The sequence below is a fragment of the Gavialis gangeticus genome, unplaced genomic scaffold, assembly GCF_001723915.1.
Source record: "Gavialis gangeticus isolate Ggan-Ray unplaced genomic scaffold, GavGan_comp1, whole genome shotgun sequence".
NCBI lineage: Eukaryota > Metazoa > Chordata > Crocodylia > Gavialidae > Gavialis > Gavialis gangeticus.
Genome location: NW_017729031.1, coordinates 84,636,885 through 84,656,812, shown reverse-complemented (window position 1 = coordinate 84,656,812; position 19,928 = coordinate 84,636,885). Strand labels below are relative to the sequence as shown.

The following is a 19,928-nucleotide window of genomic DNA, read 5'->3' as shown; positions in this document are numbered from 1 at the left end:
GATCTGTGTTTCTAAATGCTTTGGTAGTGGTCATTTCAAAAGATTTCATACCTCTTTTCAGATAGAAAAGTTATATGCAGAAATAAGAGAGAAAGTGGAAAAGCAGCAGAAATTGGAGGAAGAACGAAAAGAGCAAATTGCATTAATTAAAAAGGTATAGCTGTAATCAAACTTATTTTAGAGCGCTGCATGTCCAGTTGTTCTTTGTCAAAACAAAAGAAATCCTGAGATGGAAAATCCATTTAAGATTTTGCAAGAACAACAGCTTTGGTTTTTGGAGAATTCTGTCTTAATAGCTTGTTAGTAGTGGAGGGGCAAAATTATTAAAAGTGTGCATCTCTGTAAAAATTCTATACTGAATTGTCTGCAGGTTCATGAACGGGAACATGATCGTGAAATTGCTGAACTCATTGCTAAACATGATAGCGAAATGAAAGCGCTACGGGCTATGTTATCTGAGGAACAGCAACAAGTATTGGATGAACTTCAGCAACAAATGGAAGCCGGACATCAAGTAGAAATTCAGCATGCTCAGCTCCAGTCACAGGTATGTTTGAAAACAGGCGTACTTTCACAAAAAACCCCACTTTTTGGAGATCTCAAACACTACATTTGAAGTATTGGTAGAGAATGCTGCATTGGAGGACCCCAGCTATAATGTTCTATGTGAGGGCTCCAGTGTCCTCAACATACTGTCCTCAGCAATCAGCGATCCTAAAGGTAATTGGTATTTCAATTTGTGAAAGGAAGCTTGCTCATTTTCGAGTAAGTATGTGCAGTATTGACTAAGAATGGAGGGAGAGGCAAAAAGTAAGAAGCTAAAATTCTTTTATAATCTGTTTCTGATGAAGGGATTTGTGTTAAAAAAATGGATGTTAGATTTGTTCAGAATTCTACTAAAGGAAGCTATCAGTTTGATTTTACATAGTCCTCATTGGTCAGAGGTCAGATATAGTGTTACTTGAATTTACACATTAAAGCCTGTGGGACTGCTTATATACTTAAAGATAAGCATGTTACATAAATTTAAGTTCCTTTTCTTCTAAATATTTAATCCATTTTTAAACACTCATTCATTCCAGAAATCTAATTGTTAGTTTTAATCTGTAGGGGCCCTTTTACATGTGCTCTGGAGGTGGAGGGTGGTGCTTTAATTAGAGTGGCTCTGAGAGCTGCTCTAATTTAAGTGCCACTGCATCTCCTGTATCAGTGTCCCTGTACTTGAAAATGGCAACAGGGGCACTTGAATTAAAGCTTGTTCAATGAGCTTTAGTTCAAGCACCCCTGCTGCCATTTTTAAGCATAGAGACACTGATACAGGAGACACAGGAATGTGGCATTTGCTGTGGTCCAGCAGACTCAATTGAGTCTGCTCAGGTGTGCTGGATTTCCAGTGCATTTGAGTGGCCTCAGTGCTCGTGTATAGATGCCTTAAATTTTGAGTTTATATTTTTTTTGTTTCTATGTTATTTAACCCAACATAAAACTTGCTGCCTGCTTCTGATAAGTGTTTCAGTACTGCACCTCTTAGCAGTATAATCTTAAATGAATGCTTTTTATTTCTGATTCTGTTTCAGCACTTCAGAAGCCAGTTACTCCTTCAGATGTGATATTCCTTCACACCTGATACTAAATATATAGCCTCTGGCAGGTGTTGAAGCATGATGTTTTTGGACACATTTGAAAGTTAATTGGAAATCTTTAGCAGTGCTTATGACAATTGTATTTTTTTGCATTGTGCTAGTATGCCATTTCTCTCCTTTCTGAGGTTACTGCATGGAAATAGATGGCTGACAATAGTTGGCTGTCAGTAGATAAGCTTTAGAAAAAAATAAGGGAAAAAAGTATTGGTAGAATATCAAATGGGCTTTGCTGCTAGAAGGAGATATGCTAAAGACTCATTAATAAAAGAGTCTGCAGGCCACACCAGAACTTGAATCCAATTTCTACTAATATTCCATACCTGTCATAAAGAAACTAGCATTCTGTATTACAAAAAAGCAATAACATTTGCAGGCATTTAATAAAATTGGAACTAGATATGGAAAAAGGGTGAATATTTCATTCCTCCGCCTCCCCCCAATCCCCACTACAGACACTGCACAGTCTTGAACTGGAAGCTTTAAGACTAAGTTTAAGCAATATGCACACATCCCAGCTGGAGCTGACTCAGTCTAACTTGAGAAAGGAGAAGGAGACTGCCCTTGTGGAACTACGGGAGATGCTCAATGATAAGCGTGCTCAGGAGATAGCGATTCTGCAGAGCCGACATCAGTTTGAATTGGAGCATATTAAAGAGCACCATCAGAAGGAAAAAGAAGAAATTGAACTGAAACATCAAGATGAACTAGGTATTAAAAGCTTGGGAATTATGAGCCTAATCTTATGACTGCTGAGTATTTAACTGTCCCATAATTAGCAATCTCGTCTGGCTTCATTGCACCTCATGTGGCAGACTGGTTTGAGGACAGAATCTGGGCAGACTGGCAGGGGAGACATCATGTACTTCATAAAAAAAAAAATGCACATAAAACGTACCTCTGAGAGTCATGTGTGCACTTTTTATTGAAGTGTTTCCACTTTCAGCATTTTTAAGGCTGCTTAGAGTTTTTTCCCAGTGTGAACAGAAGGGTAGCTGACAGCCTTTTAAAATCTTAAGGCCTCACTTAGTCCCTGATAGAACTTAAAGAGCATCATCAAAACCAAGACTAACCATTAAGATGAATGGGACAATTGATCCTTCTCTATTAATTGAATACTGTCTTGAATATTTAATTTGTCATTACTGTTCCAGTTAAACTTACAAGGTTTTCTTTGCAACTATTAACAACTAGACACTAATTCTTAAAAAAGCTGAGATTTCAGAAGACAATGGATGAGAAGCTTTGGAGCAGTGTTAATACATCATACTGTTGTATGCCTTCTGATCCTGAATTTGATGCTAAAAATAAAATGCACCCTTCCATATTTTTAGTATCACAAACTCAAACTCAGTATTTCATGTTCTTTTGATCAGTGCTTTGTATTTTGCAGTTGACCTGAGGAAGAATGTAGAGTTGGAAATGGAAGAGAAACACAATCAAACATTGGAGGTATAAGTTCCTTATTTTATACTGGAAGAGAAAAACTCTGTATAATAAACCAAAGTTGATAAAAGAGATTCTTATTTGTACTAAAAAAAATCTTTGAAAGGTGCAAATAAATGGGAAGTAAAATTAAAAAGTAGAAAAATACTGTTTATTTATTGAATGAGTGTAACCACTTTTAAAGCCTGTATGCCATTCTTGCAGACCCTTAAAGGAGACTGGGCAGTGGAGGCAGAAATGCGTTTAAAAATGGTGTGTGAAGAGCTATCTGAAAAACATCAGACTGAATTGGATGAACTGCAAAAAGCTCTGAAAGCAGAATTACATAAAGTCAAAGAAGAGCTGAAGAGTCTGTCTCTTGAAAAAGATCAGGTTGAAAGTAAGTGTGACAACAGGTTTTAACAGCACAGACTGTAGTGAGTAGTGTTTTTCTGACCTGTGGGCAGCTATTTCTCCTTGTCCTTTCCATTCCCAACTGCCAGCAACACTGTGAATGGAAGGTTCTTTGGATAAATCTGTTCTGTGCACCTCTGAGGCTGTTCATAGCATCAGTGGTCTATTACAGTTTTCTTTCTGCGGTCCCCCTGATGCTGCTCAAGGTTAATATTTACTGAGGAATTAGGAATTATGAGGGCACAAAGCTCTGTGGGAAAAAAATTCCAAATTTACAACTCCTGTCTGTCTTTACTATTTATCATATGTACTCATATAAGACAACCTAGAATATAAGATGACCCCCCCAATAATTAGATTCTATATATGGAAAATTTATAAATCTGTTTTAATTTTCCAGGTATAGAACCTAGTTATTGGAGGTTTGCCTTAAATTTGTCCCTATCCTGCTGCTACAGCAGAGAAAATAAATCTGGGAGGTCAGGTAGTCCCCTTGGCCTCTGCCGTCCCCACCAACTTCTACAGCTTCTCCCTTCTCTCTCCCTTCTCTCCCTTCTTACTCTTCGATCCTGCTCTCTCTGAGGATGTGGAATTGAGGAGCAAATTTGAAAACATTGACCTTTTGAAATAAACATACCTATAGGAACTTACATATAGGCAAATTATTACAGGTACCCGTAGACTTAGTTCATCCTGAATTGATGCAGTTTTTTTAATTGCTGCCAGTTTTTTAGCACAAGTACTCCCATAAACAATTTTAAGCACCACTTTGGCATGTACTTTATATATAGTACAAACTATGCATGATGTTAATCCAAAGCCAAAAGGCTCGTAAGTTACCATTTAGTTCATTGGACTGGGTTCCAGCAGAGTCAACAGCATTTCAAGCCATGGTAACTCCACAGCCCAGTACTTTGTGTGTGTGTGTGTGTGTGTGTGTGTGTGTGTGTGCGTGCTCTAGATTACTTGCCCCCTCCCTACACGCACATATAGGATTTGTGTGCTAATTAGCCCCCCACTCATGACTGGAACTGGGTATTCTTATTACTAGTCCTGGGATCCTCCAAAAATGTATATGCAGATGGGACTCAAGGCAACCTGGTCTGGCTTAACTTCATGAAGGGCAGGACCACGCTAATCATACTAAACAGGCTGAGAGGGGGCAACAGAGGGATTCTGGGTGCACTGTTTGGGGCCCCATTTGTTGATGTTCGTTAGACATTTAAGGCTGGTGAAGAAATGGGAAAGAAAGGTGCAGCTCAGCTGTGGGAGTGAAGAGGAAGTAAAAAATGTATGTAGTGGAGTGGCTCACTATGACTTGAAAAAGAGTCGGTACTAAGAGGGCCTGGTGCAGTGGGCACTATTATGTATCTTCAGATGGACTGCACTAACCTATTCTTGTGTGAAGTTTCCATTGGTATGTTTGCCCAGTATGGACCATGTATTTTATAGTCGTGCTCAGTCTTGGCTGCATTTAATCAGCTTTATAGTTGGTTTCCATTACTAAGCCCATGCTGCTTTTGGCAGCAGTTTAATGATAGACAGTGTATTTAATGACGTTTCCTTGTATGAAAATATAAAACCAAGGGGCTTTTTCCCTGTGGTGATGGGGGGGGAACCTCATTGTATGTTTGAGTAAATATGGTAAGTTTTTATATGGTGCCCATCAGGTAACTGGGGGTTGTTTTTGAGCTAGCTAGTTGGTGATGCTTTTACAAGGTTAAACTGGCCCCTGCTGTTTCCAACACAGAGAGGGAGCAATTTTGACTTGCAGTTTAGTTAGCATGTTGGTATGGATGAGTAAATCTGTGCTTTGCTTAGTAACTTAATTGTAGTACTGTATGAGAGAGTTCTCAGGAAGAAAAGTCTTATTTGCTATTTTTAAAAGAACTAACTTTTTTTGTCTTTCAGCAAAATATAAAGATCTGGAGAACCAGCATGAACTGGCTATTATAAAACTACGTGAGCAGATTCAGACTGAGTGTGACCAGTGCCTAGAAGACATGAAAAGGAAAAGCAGTGAAAGAGAACAGGAGATTCAGCAGCAGGTTAATAAACCTTTTATTTTTAATGTTTTATGTATATAAAGCACCCAGTGTATGGGGAACAGAAGTTATTCACTGGTGTGGGATAAAGTTTTTTTAACTTAAATTTGAGCAAAGGAAAATGCAGAGGGGTATATGCTTTGTTTGTATACCAAAATTAAGATGATAAAGTATAAGTAGATACAATTATATTGGTATTCATAATTTTCTAACTAATTTGAGTCAGCTTTTATGGCCTTTCCTACAGTTTGATTAAGTTTTTTCCTCAGTCTTTGTTTTTACTGATTCCTAATTTTTCTTCTTGAAAGAATGCTTTATTGCCTTCTTGCCAGTCCTGCAATAAGTGACACAAGGAGCAGATGGCTTGCTCTCTTGGTTCTGTTAAAGGGATGATCCTGGGTAGTTAGGTACTTCCCTCTGTGTCCACTAGCCTGTACTGTAAGCTAAAGTTCTGATCGGTACCAAAGTTCTCCCACCACGTAGCTTCTGGGCTGTTTGTAACATGTGCAAACACACAACAATTAAAACAAAACTTTTTTTCCCCCCACTAAACTTAATATGTCTTTCCTAGCTGGAGAAACTGCAGGCTACACACAAAGAACTAAAGGTTCAATCACAACAAGAAATCAAGCAGCTTTGGTCTCAACTGGATAGCACACGAGCAAGTCGACAGGAACTAAGTGGTAAGGTTACAATAAGTGTGAAACAATTTTTAACAATGTATTGAATGAGTAAGGACTCATAGGAGTGTTCAGCTGGACTTGCTATGATGGGTTGGACTGATAGTCAGATAGTTTCCAGTGGCCACATATGTAGCTCTTAAGATTTGGCTGTATATCATAGACAGGAAGTTTTCATTAGCTTGATTTTTGGGTCCCCTTTAAAATTTACAAATCGAAAGCCTCACAATCAAGAAGATTTTAGTACTTTTGAGGCCAAAGTAGTTTTTCTTCTAGTGTTGAAGTTAGCTGCATAGGTGGTTTCTTAGTGACACTCTAAAATTAATTTTAAAGTCACAGGTCTTCAGAAAGAGGTACCTGGAAAGGAAGAGGGGAAGTTTTACAGGCCTCTTGTTCTCCATTTTCTAAAGACCTTGTGTTCCCAAAGAGGGATCCTTTTGCCTGTCACCTCTTAATGGGGTCACTTTTCGCTTACAGTTTTATGACATTTGCAGAAGTGAGATTCTTCTTCTGCTGACCTTGTAAGAATTACAGGAATGTATAATTCATCTATTCTTCTTGGTCCTAAGTTCAGCTTTAACTAAAAAAATATCCCCAAAGCCTAAAACCTAAGCAAAACACTTTCAGTTTAAATTAAAGATGATAATGCTGATTTATGATTTGTTTTTAATATTGGCTTTCCTGGTTATGGCATGGTTTTTAAATTGAAATGGAATCCAAAACTCAACAAAAAAAAAAAGATGGTGAAAACATTAGCTCTTTACCGGCATATTGGCAACATGTAACATAAAGATGTAGCAGGAAATACTGTACAGTTTTAATTAGTTGTATGGAAAAACTCAATGCAGTAATCTTAAGTTTTGACTTTTTATTTAAGAGAAGAGAAAATGGAAGGAGGGATGGTGAAATAAATCATTTATGTGATCAACATCAAGTGCACAGTAAATATCTCTTTAATGAGCATAGTCTTAAAAGCAATATTTTATGCTAATTTAGAGGCTTATGGTACATCATCAAAGTCTCTGCACATCATTAATTTAACAAACTTCCTGTTAGGAGAGTGGTGCATTTTTTTTGGTTAAATGAAGTTGGGTATGGCCACATTTTTATATGCACAAACTCTTGCACGCATGATGCGAGAATGAAAAAAAACTTTAAAGACTGCTAATAATATGCAACTTTGTTGGGGCTATGTATCTGAGGCTATGGACCAGTATATACATTTAGAGAGGAGGAGGAGCTGCTGCTCAGCAGCGGTTATACTCTGTTACGTTGTCATGAGCCTCTAGCAGTAGAAGTGAGCTATATCTCCCTAACACTCACAGTGGCTGAAACAGGCTTAAGGTGGGAGCAGTTTTACTTCTATTGTTACAGAGTTATGTAGATGTAACCAGCGTTCCCTCTAAGACGCGCAGCTGCTTGGGCGTGCTCATGCTGTGCTGCCAGACGCGCCTGCGTGGCCATGCGTGCCACACAGCTTAGAGGAAATGCTGGGTGGAACAGTTACACTAACAGGTTATATTCATCTCTTGATCAATGGCTATTTGAGACTATTGTTAAACATTTGTTTATGCCTGGGAATGTCATTCACTTTTGTCCTCTTTGCTGGTATGGTTAAGGATATAACATTTTCTTTTTGTTTGGAAATCTTTTTTTTTTTTCTAGAACTCTATCTCCTCTCAAGCTAAATTGTCCTAACTTTTGTTAATCTCTCTTGTAATTTTCCATGCTTCTAATCTTTCGTGTTACCATTCTCTGGATCCTTTTCTATTTCTGCTTCTTTTGGTTTGAGATGATATGACCAAAACGCAACCTACTAGTCCAGGTGAGGACATGCAATGGGTATATAAAACAGAATTATTATTGTTCATTTTCTTAATAGAGCATTATATTTTAGTTGATCTTTTTCTTTATTCAGTCAGCCTGCTCTGTTTCTTCTCACAGTGCATGACAGGCTAGGCATCCTGAAACCTAATATACAATGTTTAGAATATGTCAACATTTGTATAGAAATCAAACTGTTTATAAACCCATTTTCCTGGTTATCTAACTTTAAGTCCTTTTGAAATTACTCATGTTCCCTTCCATCCTTGAATTATTTAAATTTGTTCCCTGCACCTCCACAAAAAAAAGTTGTCTTCCTTGTTGATATACACTACTTTTTCCAGTTATTTGGCCCTGGTACGGATCTATTTTACATCCAACTAATTTCCATACTTGTGGAAAAATGATAATTAATTTGTCCTTTGTTGTCATCATCTTTATTTCCCAATGAATCACGACCTCTATAAAGAGGATCTTAAAGATATTCTGGAAGAGGATTCCTGTGTTTTCAAGTCTAATGATTGTGTGACATACACTCTTCTTTTGACTTCCTAGAAGAGTGGTACCTTGTTTAAGAAGTTGTGCTGGTTTGCACCATCCTGTTAGTTCTCTAGGTCAAGGGTGTCAAATTCATTTGGCACCATACTTTGACTCTGGACTGCAGGGCTCCACAGGCCAGATGACCAACTTCTGGATCTGTTAGGGTTAGTGTAAACTTGGCCAATGCCTCGGCAAAGTAGGCTCAAGATAAGATACATTTTACTTGTAATTATCAGGGTTAAGTTTTTCAGGTAGTTTTGTGCTAAGATCTCTTGTTCTGGGTTAAATGCATTGTTACAGCAAGCACTTTGGATTAAATTATGTCTGTTGGGTGGTTGCACTAGCAGGTGAAAGGATTAACTGTCATGGCAACTCTGCATAATAATGTCTTTCCAGTGTTGTGGAGCACAAGGAAGAGAGTAGGACTGAGTTACCTTACTTATAGCGCTGAGTAGCTTCAAAAGTGTGGCATTTCTGAATATTGTGTAGATGGGGACATACCTATGTGATATTTTTTGGGGGAGGTGGAGGGGGTTGGGTTGTTTTTTTTTTTTTTTTCTCTCTCTGCTTTCCCACCTCCTGATTTGCGTGTTATTTAATTTGTAGCCAAGTCTACCCTGCTGCACTTTCCAAAAAATGTTGAGGTGGGATTATTGTCTCTCTGAAGGGAGAGTTGGAAAGATTTTTATTTCCAGTCCTACCTGGCTTTTCTTTTTGTGATTGAGCCCAGAGAGTGTATATTTTAAACATTAAAAGTGTGGTTTTATTTATCTTCTCTGAAACCCAGAGCTAAAAGAACAGCTCCTGGCTCGTACATCACATGTGGAAGAAATAGAACGCTTAAAGCATGAATTTGAACAGCACCAGCAGCAACAAAGAAGTGAACATGAAACTGAATTGGAACAACTGAGAATTTATTTTGAAAAGAAATTAAGGGCTGCTGAAGAGAATTACAGAGAAGAATTAACACTGCTGCATCAGAGACTGCAAGAAGTGAAAGAATATTCTTTGATGGAGTCAGAAACAAGCCAAGATCAACTTATAGATATCAGGTGATTTTTTTTTTTTTTATTATTATAATTTTTTTTTTTTTAATTCTTGGGTAGTGACAAAACAACCCAAAAAGAACCTTGTCTTGCTTAAAAGAATTTTAGCTTTTTAGTATGTGATTGGATGCTGTATGTTTGTAGGAATCCTAATGGTAATACAAGAGTATTCGACTAGATGCTGCTGTGTACATACCTAACCTCTGGCATGTTAAAACTCAATACATTAATCTGTTTCAAAGTTTTATAATGTATTTTATGTTAATTTTCTAAACATTTTTTGCCTCTCAGCTCCTCTATTACATCTTTAGAAGAAGCAACTGAAAAAGAGAGAAGAGATGTGTTTTGCCAGCTAAATCAGCAACTAGAGCAACACAAGGTAGCATCAATGCAACAAAAATCATACTGCTTATCATAAAATCTGCACACAAAATGACAGCTGGTTCTCACCACTCAGCACAGAGTTAAGAGCAGATATAGTAATGCTGCCATGTATTGCTAAAATTTTTGTTACTTTATGTAACATACTTAGGTAGCATTTTGTTTAAAATACTATATACACCCCAAAGAATCAAAGAAAAATGTATATTTTGTGATGTGTGATTCTTGCTTTTTGTGTCTTTATTCTTACTTGAAAACACCTGTTTTGAGGGTTACCATGAAGCCTGGGGAGTCTTTTCTGCTGCCTAGTTTTTGGCTGAGTGGTAAAAAGGGGTCCTGGCTCATGACATGGGTTCTTGGGGGCTATTACAAATGAAGCAAGCAGTATCCTTTCTCTGTGACGTGTGGATCCTGCCAAGAGTTTGTTTTTTTCAGGACTCTTGACAGGATCCATACTCGGGTATCTGGGCACTTCTTACTTCCCTACATTTTTTCTCAGCTCCTGAAGCTCTGCTCTGCCTTTTGGCATATTTCTCTAAGCCTTGGTACCCTGGGACCTTTCTATTCCCAAAGCGAGTATGGGAGTGGAAGCAAGAATGGCCTGGGGAGGCAAACTGGAAAATGGAGCTGTTAATTGTAATATGTTATGTGCACTGTTCCCGTCCAACTAATTTTTAGTATCTGAAGTATAAAGGTATCTTTCTGTTACAAATGTGTGTCTTGTACAGGAAGAACTTACTTGTTTGCGATTGCAGTTGGATGAACAACATACAAATGATCTACATTCTTTAAGATCTTCCCTCACACTGCAGTATAAGGAGGATCTGCTGAAAATGAAAATGGATCTCTCAGACAGATATATCTCAGAAATTGAGGAATTGAAGAAGAAGCACTGTTTAGATCTTGAACAGCTCCGTGCCAAGCTTTCAGAAGAGCATATCAAAGGTAATATTTCATGTCAGGCTCATGAGTAAAATGGAATGGTTCTTGGATAGCCAAAACCTTTTCTTCATTAGGCTATGAATCAGTGGTGCCCACCCTTTTTGCCCGGTGGGCCAGATTGCCAGCACCCAGTCTGTCTGTGGGCTGGATCCAGCTGGTGTTCTGATATGATGCCTGGGCGGGCACAGCAGGCACCATTTAGCTGCACAGAGGTGGGGGGCCAAGTTGGCTCCAACACAGGCCCGCAAGTAAAACAAGCTTGACTTGGGCCTTTGGAGAGAGACAAGAGTGTGCGGCTCAGCCCTGATGGGAGGAGAGTGGGTGTGATCTGGCCTAGCAGAGGAAGTGGGCATGGCCAAGCCCCAACGTAGCCCAGCTGGGAGGGAAGGGGACATGGTCTGTCCCTGATCCAGAAGCAGGGGTTGTGGTGCAGTTCCATGTGGGAAGGGAGCATAATGTGATTCCAAACAGCTGTCCAGAGAATGGGATTTGGGGGGATTTGTCAGGGGGGAAGGTGGCTGTATTAATGGCCACCACTCCCCCCTGACAAATTTTAGGACCCATGGGAGCCCCACATGCCAGGTGTGATGTGTCTGCAGGCTGCATTTGGCTGGCAGGCCAGAGGTTGAGCACCCCTGCTATAAATGATTATTTGAAGAAATATGAACATTTCAAGTGTCCTTGAAATTACAAAAGACATTTAACACTTTTTCATAATTGGTATTGACTGTGTGTTACGAGTTTTTTGAAGGTCTTGATTTGTGTTTTTATAAGTATTCCTTCTGTAGTGCCCTGAATGTGATATTCTAAAGTAAAATGAAAATACAGATGAGTGATTTGCTGTTAAAATTTCTCATGTAGTTAACTTGCTATATTCAGTGTTTGGATGGAGGTGTACTTTCAATTTTAAAATCACCCTTCCATCTCATTTCTAACCTAAATTCCTAAAATATTTAAGAATTTATGAATACCCAGTATAGCTAAATTAAATAGATTATGTGGGGTAAAATCCTATTCTCTTCAGTGTTGGTTGTTTTTTTGGATTTGATAGTGCTGTGTATACATTTGCATTGGGTTGATTTTCTCTCTGTATATTGAATTAGTGAGCCTAGTCATTTGTGTAATTTTTGCATAGCTACGGGGGAGAGAGAAAATTTTTTAAGTCAGGAAGATTATAAAACAATGAATATGGCAAGAGAGCTCAGCATAATGTAATACTTCCTGCAAAAATAAGTCCCTTCCTGCTTTGTTGCTGTTGTATAACTACATCCAATAGTGGAATTTTTCACTTGGTCACAGGCCACAGAGTGCTTCTCATTGGAAGGTTGTTTTTTTTTCCTTCTGGGACAGGCACGCTTCTTCCCTATTTAAATTGCATTGTACTAATTTACTAGAGAATATCTTTATATAAAGTTACATATTTCATGAAGATACCTCTCTGAGTAGTAACATAACAAGGGGTTGGTATTTATTTTCTGAAAGACAGTCATGTTCCACTCGGAGTATAGTTGGTTGAGTATTATCGACCAAGCTTTGTTTAACTGGCTGTTTTGTCAAGTTCATTAGACATATTGTTTTAAGGTTTTTGGGGATACATCTGCTATGAAAGAAAACTTCAGAAAATCTGTGTTTCACTGTCTAATAGAGAGAAGTTGGCTCATGGAGGAATAGGAAATATTTAGTTAAATAAGGGGCTGGTGGTTCCCACTAATATCAGTGGATAAAGTCCTAACATAAGCTTCACTGTTCTAAAATTTAAGATCCATTTCTTACTGTTATTTATATGCTAAGCGGTAATAAATTGCAGAGATGATGTATAGTAGACCAGTAATAGTTAATGACTTTTTTACGCTCAATTTTGGAGTGTTCCCTGTTAGCTTTACACATAGGACACCTTTATATGAATTGTTTTAATAAGGTACTGTCATCATTCAGCTTTTCTTATGAGGAATTACTGAGACTACTGCATGTACTGAAACTGAAAACTCTTCTTTTACTGTTTATCTAGAAATAACCAAGCTACGTTTGCAGAGTGCTCAAGATGCAGCACGACAGGTTGAAGCAGAGGTGGCTGAACGAGTATCTGTGCTGGAGAAAGAGCAAAACAATAAACTCTCACTCCTTCAGTCTGAGAAGCAGTACATTGAAGAACTACAGGAAGAAAGACAGCGTTTAAAGAAAGAGATTAGTGAACTAAAACACATTGGTATGCAGCATGAAATGCATCTGAAAGATGAGATGGAGAAGGTACAACATACAGCATTTAGTGTTATATTGTATAAAAAATTCTGCTAGGATGAGTAGTAGGAATAATGATTTACTAGTACACGTTCTTAGTCTGCAGACAGTCTTAGCTTTCGCTTTAATTATACATTGTATAACTAAAACATTGTGTTGTTTTCATAGTGAGGTAAAAATCTACAAATGTGTGGTGCTTGTGTAAGTGAAGTACAGGGCATTCCACTTACCTTTGTAATAGGTGGAATGCCCTGTACTTCACTTATACCTATCTTCAGGTAGGTGTAGGTGTTCTTCACCTACACCTACCTACCTGACATTCCACCTACCTTTCTAATATTTAAACGAAATCTTTTTTGCGAATTGAGCTTATTTCTTTTTAGAAGTGTAAGTGAAGAACAGGGCTTAATACTACGACGTCACCTAGGAGCTCACACCCTTGCTCTTCAGCTCTAAGTCATGGATCACACATTTGGAATTACATTACCACTTTTAGCTTTCAGGAAAAAATCTGATCTACAGAAACATTGGGAGGACCTGTTGAATATACTCTGAATTGGCATAATAAGTGTAAAGTATGAGAGGAGGAGAGCCAAGATGAGTTAAAACCTAAAATTCAGGCACCACACCAATTTGATATTGGAATTCTGCTTTGTTTATTTATTGGAAAGATTACTTTTGTAGAAAGGTAGGGCAGGAAGAAATTTATTCTTAAGAAATTATTTAGTCCATTCCTTGCATTGAGGTGTAGGACTTGACGTATCCAGACTGTCCCTGAGAAACATCTAACCTGTTCTTAAAATACCAATGACGGAGATTCTACAATCTCTCTAGAAAGCCTGATCCAATCCCTCACTGTCATTCTAGAGAAAAATGACATTCCATCTACCTTTCTAATATTTAAACTAAATCTTTTTTGCAAATTGATCTTATTTCTTTTTAGAACCATAGAATCATAGAAAATTTGGGTTGGAAGGGACCTCAGGAGGTCACCTAATGCAGTCCAACTCTCTGCTCCAAAGCAGGACCATCCCCAGCTATATCATTTTAGCCAGGGCTTTGTCCAGCTATGTGTTTTAAAAACCTCCAGGGATGGAGATTCCACAACCTGTCTGGGTAACCTTTTCCACTGCTTTACTACCCTCCTAGTGAGGGTTTTTTCCACCTAATAGTTAACTTAAACTTCCCTTGCTGCAACTTGAGGTCCTATTTCTTGTTGCCCAGGGAAAATATGGTCACTATCCTCTTTATAAAAAAGTTGTGTCCCTCTGCCCTTCCCCCAGCTTCTCTAGCTAGCTAGACCAGTGGTTCTAAGCCAGGGCCGGGCAATTATTTTGGGCGGAGGGCCGGTTACCCAGTTTTGGCAGACTGAGGGCCGCATGGGTAGCACCGCCCCTTGACAGGTGCCCTGCACTCTTGTCACCATCTTGGGACCCGTGTCCCAGGGCCAGCACCAGTAGGACCCGAAGCAGAGTGCAGGCTGGCAGGGGTCTGTGGAGCCCTTTGTTCCCACTGGCTCCCTGCCTACTCAAACCCGGTACCCCCCAGCCCCGTGGTACAGGCAGGGGGCAGTGCACAGCTCCAACCTCCTGCTTGCCAGCAGGGAAGAAGCTGGTGCTGAGTGCGGGGAAAAGCGGCCCCTAACCTGCCCCATGGCTGCTGCTCTCTGCTGCAGGTGCTTGCAGCCCATGCGGAGCTGTCTGGAGTAGGCACAGGCAGCCCCGGGCAGGCCCTGCTGTCATTTTTGACAGGACCAAGGGCAGAGAAATATTAATTTTCAACATTTTTTAGGGGCCCCATGGGCCGGATAGAATGGCCTTGCAGGCTGGATCTGGCCCCTGGGCCGTATTGCCCACTCCTGTTCTAAGCCTTTTTAGACTCAAAGCCCCTTCCCATAGCTTTTTGGAATTTAGTGTCACTCCATCTGAACACTAATTAATTTCCTACAGTGCTTACCTTCTTTCACTCTGTCATACGCTTAAAAGGTTCTCATGGGGTGGCATGGTGGGTAGGGTACCCATGAGAACATAGCAGAGGTGGTGGTGCATGGTGCTAAATGCTGCTAGGGGCTGCTTGCCTGGGCAAATTGGGGAGCTTGGGGGCAGGTCATTAAACCCCTGCAGGAGGTATAAAGAGGGTGACAGTGGTTGTTGATGCAGAGGCTAGTGCCAGCTGATGGTGGCAGAACACTGCTGTGTGCCGCTCTTTCTTCCACACTGAAGGGGTAAGCACAGCCTCTGCCATTGCAGCTTCTTGTCCTGGATCCAAATGCCAGTGCCCTGAGCTACCATTCCCTATGGTCCCTCCCACCAGCTCTGGGATTATGGGAAGAGTGGGGTAATGAGCTGGGATGAAAAAGTGTAGCTCCTTGTCCACCTATTCACCCATGGCAGACCACACAGTTTGGGGGACAGAAGCAGTTGGCACAGGGGCTGTTGGGAGGGTTAAATTAACATGTTTGAACTCTGTGTTCCCCTGCTCTTCTCTGGCTTCTGGAGCTGGTAGGAGTGCTACCATACACTTGGGCTGGTGTAGGGTGCCTAGTGTGTGGAGGAGGTAGTGCTTACCTCCTCTATCAGGAACCAGGCACTGTGTCACCATTCTAAGGAGCTTGCAGCACCCTGGTGTCCCTGAGCTAGACAAACTCTATTTCTTCAGCTTTTTTCCTAAGCCATGTTTTCTAAATGTTTTATCATTATTGTTACTCTTCTCTGGATTCTTTCTAGTTTGTCTCTATCTTTTTGAAAGTGTGGTGCCTAAAACTATTGACAGTATTCCAGCTAAGGCCTCATTAAGCAGAGCAGGATAATTACTAGGGCTGTGAGAAATTTCAGCAGGTGTTTTGTTTCAGAGGTGTTTTGGCGCCTGAAACACCGAATCTGGAATGACACGGAAGGCTCTAAAACATCTACAAAACGAAACAAAACCATTTGAAACATTTCAGAAATGTTTTGGAGGTGCCCCCCAGGAGGCTGGGGCTGGGTGGGGGCTGGGTTGGGCAGGGCAGCAATGGGGGCTTCTCCCGTGGCTCCCCCCACCAGGGCAGAGGCAGGCACAGCTCAGAAGCCTCAGGAGAACCTGCAGCCACCTGGCTGTGCCTACCTCTTCCCAGCAGATCCGAATCTCCAAATCAGCTCTGAAACAGCATCGAAACTCCAAAACAGATTTAGTCAAATTGAAACGGAACAGTGATCTGAAATGAATCGCTGTCTTCCGAAATGGCCAAACCCAAAAAAAAAAACGTAGCTGTTTCACACAGCCCTACCCTCCCATTCTTTGCATATGACACTCTTGTTACATCCCAGAGAGAAAATAGCCTTTTTTATAACGATATTTTGATTTGTATGATATAGGACCCCTAGATCTTTGTCTGCAGTGTTGCTGCCTGTCAAGTTGTTGTTCCTCATTTTATTTATTTATTAAATTTATATCCTGCCCTACCCTTTGTACTTTCAATTTTTCCTGCCTAAGTGTAATACTTCGCACATACATTTATTGAATTTAATCATCTTGATCTTAGAGTATTTCTCCAGTGTATTAAGATGATTTTGAATTCCAATCCTGTGTTGCAAAGTTCTGGCAGTCTTTCCTAGCTTGGTGTCCTTTGTATAGTTCATGAAATGTACAATGTTGGTCTCCATTAAACTGCATAGACTCTGAACTGAAAATGTTGATGCACTTTCTGGAACTCAGTTTAAAAAATGCTCATTAACCACAGGAACAGCCTCCACTAAGCTTTTTGCACTTCATTATGGCTGATTACTTAGTTTCTTAGATTACTGTATTCTTCTAACAGCAGTCTTGAAATGAATGGGATCTAGTATGTTTAAGGCCACTTTAGAAGCCATTTTTCCATTTAACAGCAAAATTGGTGATACAATTAAGTTACAAAGGGCCTGGACAAATGTAGGTTTCAGCCTCCATAAAAGGGGAGGAGTAGCTGCTGCCTAGGACCATGCAGTGCTGTTAAGCTGTAACATCTGCTTAAATTTGTAGCAGTATATGTGAGCTAAATCACCCTGATTTTGAACCTAGATGAAACAAAATGAAAGTTAGAGTGGCTTTCCACACTTGTCACTACAGAATGATGATGGTGTTACAGTTGCATAGTAAAAGCCTGTACAGGTATCATTTTGAGAGAGATATTTATTTTAGGTATATTACAACTGAGTTGAAGAGTTATTGTGCTTAAGTAGTTTAAACAGGTAACCCATATGTAAATAATCAGTATTCATTACATTGTAAGCAGTAAACAATGTAAGCAATAAACAAAAACTCGGCACCACTGTCTTGTTATGCAGTTATGCAAAATAAGTACTAACCTGATATACATATAAAAGGAGTACAGTACTTCCCACCCTCCCATAACATGATTTAATGTACACTATGTTTCTGTAGTTCTTGATTTCCAATATTTGTTTGATAGCAAGATTTTATTTAGAATATTGCTTTATCATTTTTGTAATGTAATTTTCATAGGTGAAATGTAAACTTTTGGAGGATCATAATAATGAATTAAAAAAAGCTAAAGAGGAGATCCAGAAAATGGAGAAGATGCACAAAGAAAAGGAGGAAGAATGGAAGTGTGGAAGTGAGCTGCTGCAGGTAAAAACAGAAGAGAAGTTGTCATTGATGTGTAGAGAGCTTGAAGACAAAGCAGAATGTGAGAGGCTTGCTTTACAAAAGGAGTTTGAACTTCGTGAAGCTGAAATGAACCTCCTTCGAGATCAGCAGGCTGCTAGAATTGTAGAACTGGAGAAGTCCCTAAAGGAGCAACAGAACAGTTTGCGGCAGCTAGAGGACAGTCTTGCAAATGTACAGGCTACTCATAAATCTCAGGCGGAGTATGACAGCGAACTGCAAGCTGCTAAGGCACTCATGGCAAAAGAGCTGGAAAAAGCCACTTTGGATCTTCAAGAGAAATGTGCAGCTAAACTTACTGAAGCACAGAACAAGTAAGCAACTTTAATTTTGTAGGTTTTTCTTTCACTTGTTTAACCAGCAGTCCTTTTTCAGGACATAAGAAATGAGTGTATAATTTTGCAGCTGCATGGCACAAACAGATCTTTAAATATATTAATGTGCTTGAGTCTACCAAGGAGCAGTAGTACTATCTATGAAGTCCCACTGCTAGAAGTCTCTTCATATAAATATATTGTCAAACCCAGCCTTCATATAAAAAACAATCATCATCCTATTACTTTTAGGCATAAATGGGTTCTTTAGTTTTTTATTTGTATATTTTTTGGAAACATCTAGCTATTCCTTCCACAGATTCTTTCTGTTCAGTTCAGATGGGGAAGCCACCTTTTAGTGACCCTAACTTTTGTTTTGTGCAAGATGACAAAGTGTATACGTTGTTGCCTTAATGTGTCTCCACTGCTCTTGCCAGCAATAGAGTGAATTTGTTTGGGTCCATGTTATTTCAGGAGCAGGGTTCAGAGGTTTCTAGTAGCACTTGCAGTAGCGTGTCATATTTCAAAATGTGAAGCGGACTATAAATAGGCATGAAAATACAATTATATAAGTGGAATATAAATAGTTACTGGACTTAACTAGACCTCTGGCTTGATCCAGATTAACAGGTCATAGTTTCTTAAATATTAATGCATTAACAGTGTTGACTTCCATATACTTTTTTATGCACCCTTGTGTTTTCTTCTATGGACACTTCCTCAGTCTCTGCCGTTGGCTATTAAATACTTGGATTTTTTAATCTTTGGTGATTAATGTAACATGGGCATTTGTCTACTAAGGTTGTGACTACATGAATGAGTTTTCTTCTTTTGTTTCTGAAGATAGGAAACTTAAATCAAGAGTCTTGAAGATAAGGGCCTCAGGGAAAATACCAACAAATAGCTTTTCCTGCACTGGAACTAGGGTAAAATTTCCTGGGTTAGGGCAGATGTTTATCAGATTAAGGGGTAAAGTCATATGTTAACAACTTTATTTTTTCTGAATTGAGTATTTCTTGGGATTGTGTGTTCATACGTCTGTGACCTAAATAAGCTGACTCCTTCAGCTCACATTTCACTTCACATAAACCACTGCTTTGTTCTAAAATAGTATTCTGTATTATTTTGGACCAGTGCAGAATTTTGAAATTCTATATATATCAAAACCTTAGTCTGTCCATCTGTAGCAATTCATTCGCATTCTGAGTGGCTGTCTGGCAGCCGGAGTGCTTCAGGAGCGTTCCAGACAGGGGGTGGTGGAGCGCCACCATGACAGTGGGGATGGGGGTTGGGGGGGGGCCACCTAGCCCCCCACTCCCTTGCCCTGTTCTGTGGAGGAGGCAGCAGCGCGAGCGGGGCAGCGAATAGGAACAGGGGTTGGGGCTGCCGTGGGGTAGGGGGGAGCAGTCCTAGACTCCCAAATTGTGGGGGGCGGGACTGGACAAGGAGAGCAGGGCCAGACACTGGGCTCCATCCCTGGTGGCCTTCCATGGGAGGGGGAGCAGGCCTAGCCCCAAAGTGGCAAGGGGTGGGGGGCTGGATGTGGGCCTATGTTTCTGCCTGGCCAGCACTGCTGGCCTTGGTGCCCCCCCCTGCTGGCCATGACCCCTCCTCCCACTCCCTGCAGGCTGAAAATACAGAGTGGGGGGCCTGCCTGGTCCTGGTCCTGGTCCTGGTCCTGGTCCTGGTCCTGAAGTGGCAGTGGGGAGGGGGAGCAGGCCCAGTCTTTGGGGGAAGGGGTTGGGCCAGACACAGGCCTCCGTCCCTGGCCGTCCCGCCCTCCCACCCATCATTCTTG

General features: G+C 40.2%; 1 protein-coding gene across 9 annotated transcripts in view; it reads left to right on the top strand.

The window, feature by feature from the left end:
* The window catches only part of PCNT (pericentrin), a 143,178-nt gene that overhangs the window by 33,890 nt on the left and 89,360 nt on the right, over positions 1 to 19,928 (top strand). For 6 of the 9 annotated variants that reach the window (XM_019523292.1, XM_019523294.1, XM_019523290.1 and 3 more), the window contains 12 exons: positions 62 to 154; positions 371 to 547; positions 2,096 to 2,351; positions 3,034 to 3,092; positions 3,291 to 3,465; positions 5,391 to 5,527; positions 6,096 to 6,207; positions 9,356 to 9,620; positions 9,906 to 9,993; positions 10,724 to 10,940; positions 12,946 to 13,184; positions 17,655 to 18,130. In XM_019523292.1, coding sequence (XP_019378837.1) covers positions 62 to 154; positions 371 to 547; positions 2,096 to 2,351; positions 3,034 to 3,092; positions 3,291 to 3,465; positions 5,391 to 5,527; positions 6,096 to 6,207; positions 9,356 to 9,620; positions 9,906 to 9,993; positions 10,724 to 10,940; positions 12,946 to 13,184; positions 17,655 to 18,130 — 2,294 coding nt within the window. The remainder of the gene's footprint in view (positions 1 to 61; positions 155 to 370; positions 548 to 2,095; positions 2,352 to 3,033; positions 3,093 to 3,290; positions 3,466 to 5,390; positions 5,528 to 6,095; positions 6,208 to 9,355; positions 9,621 to 9,905; positions 9,994 to 10,723; positions 10,941 to 12,945; positions 13,185 to 17,654; positions 18,131 to 19,928) is intronic. The other 3 variants (XM_019523297.1, XM_019523295.1, XM_019523293.1) reach the window with 1 other exon arrangement.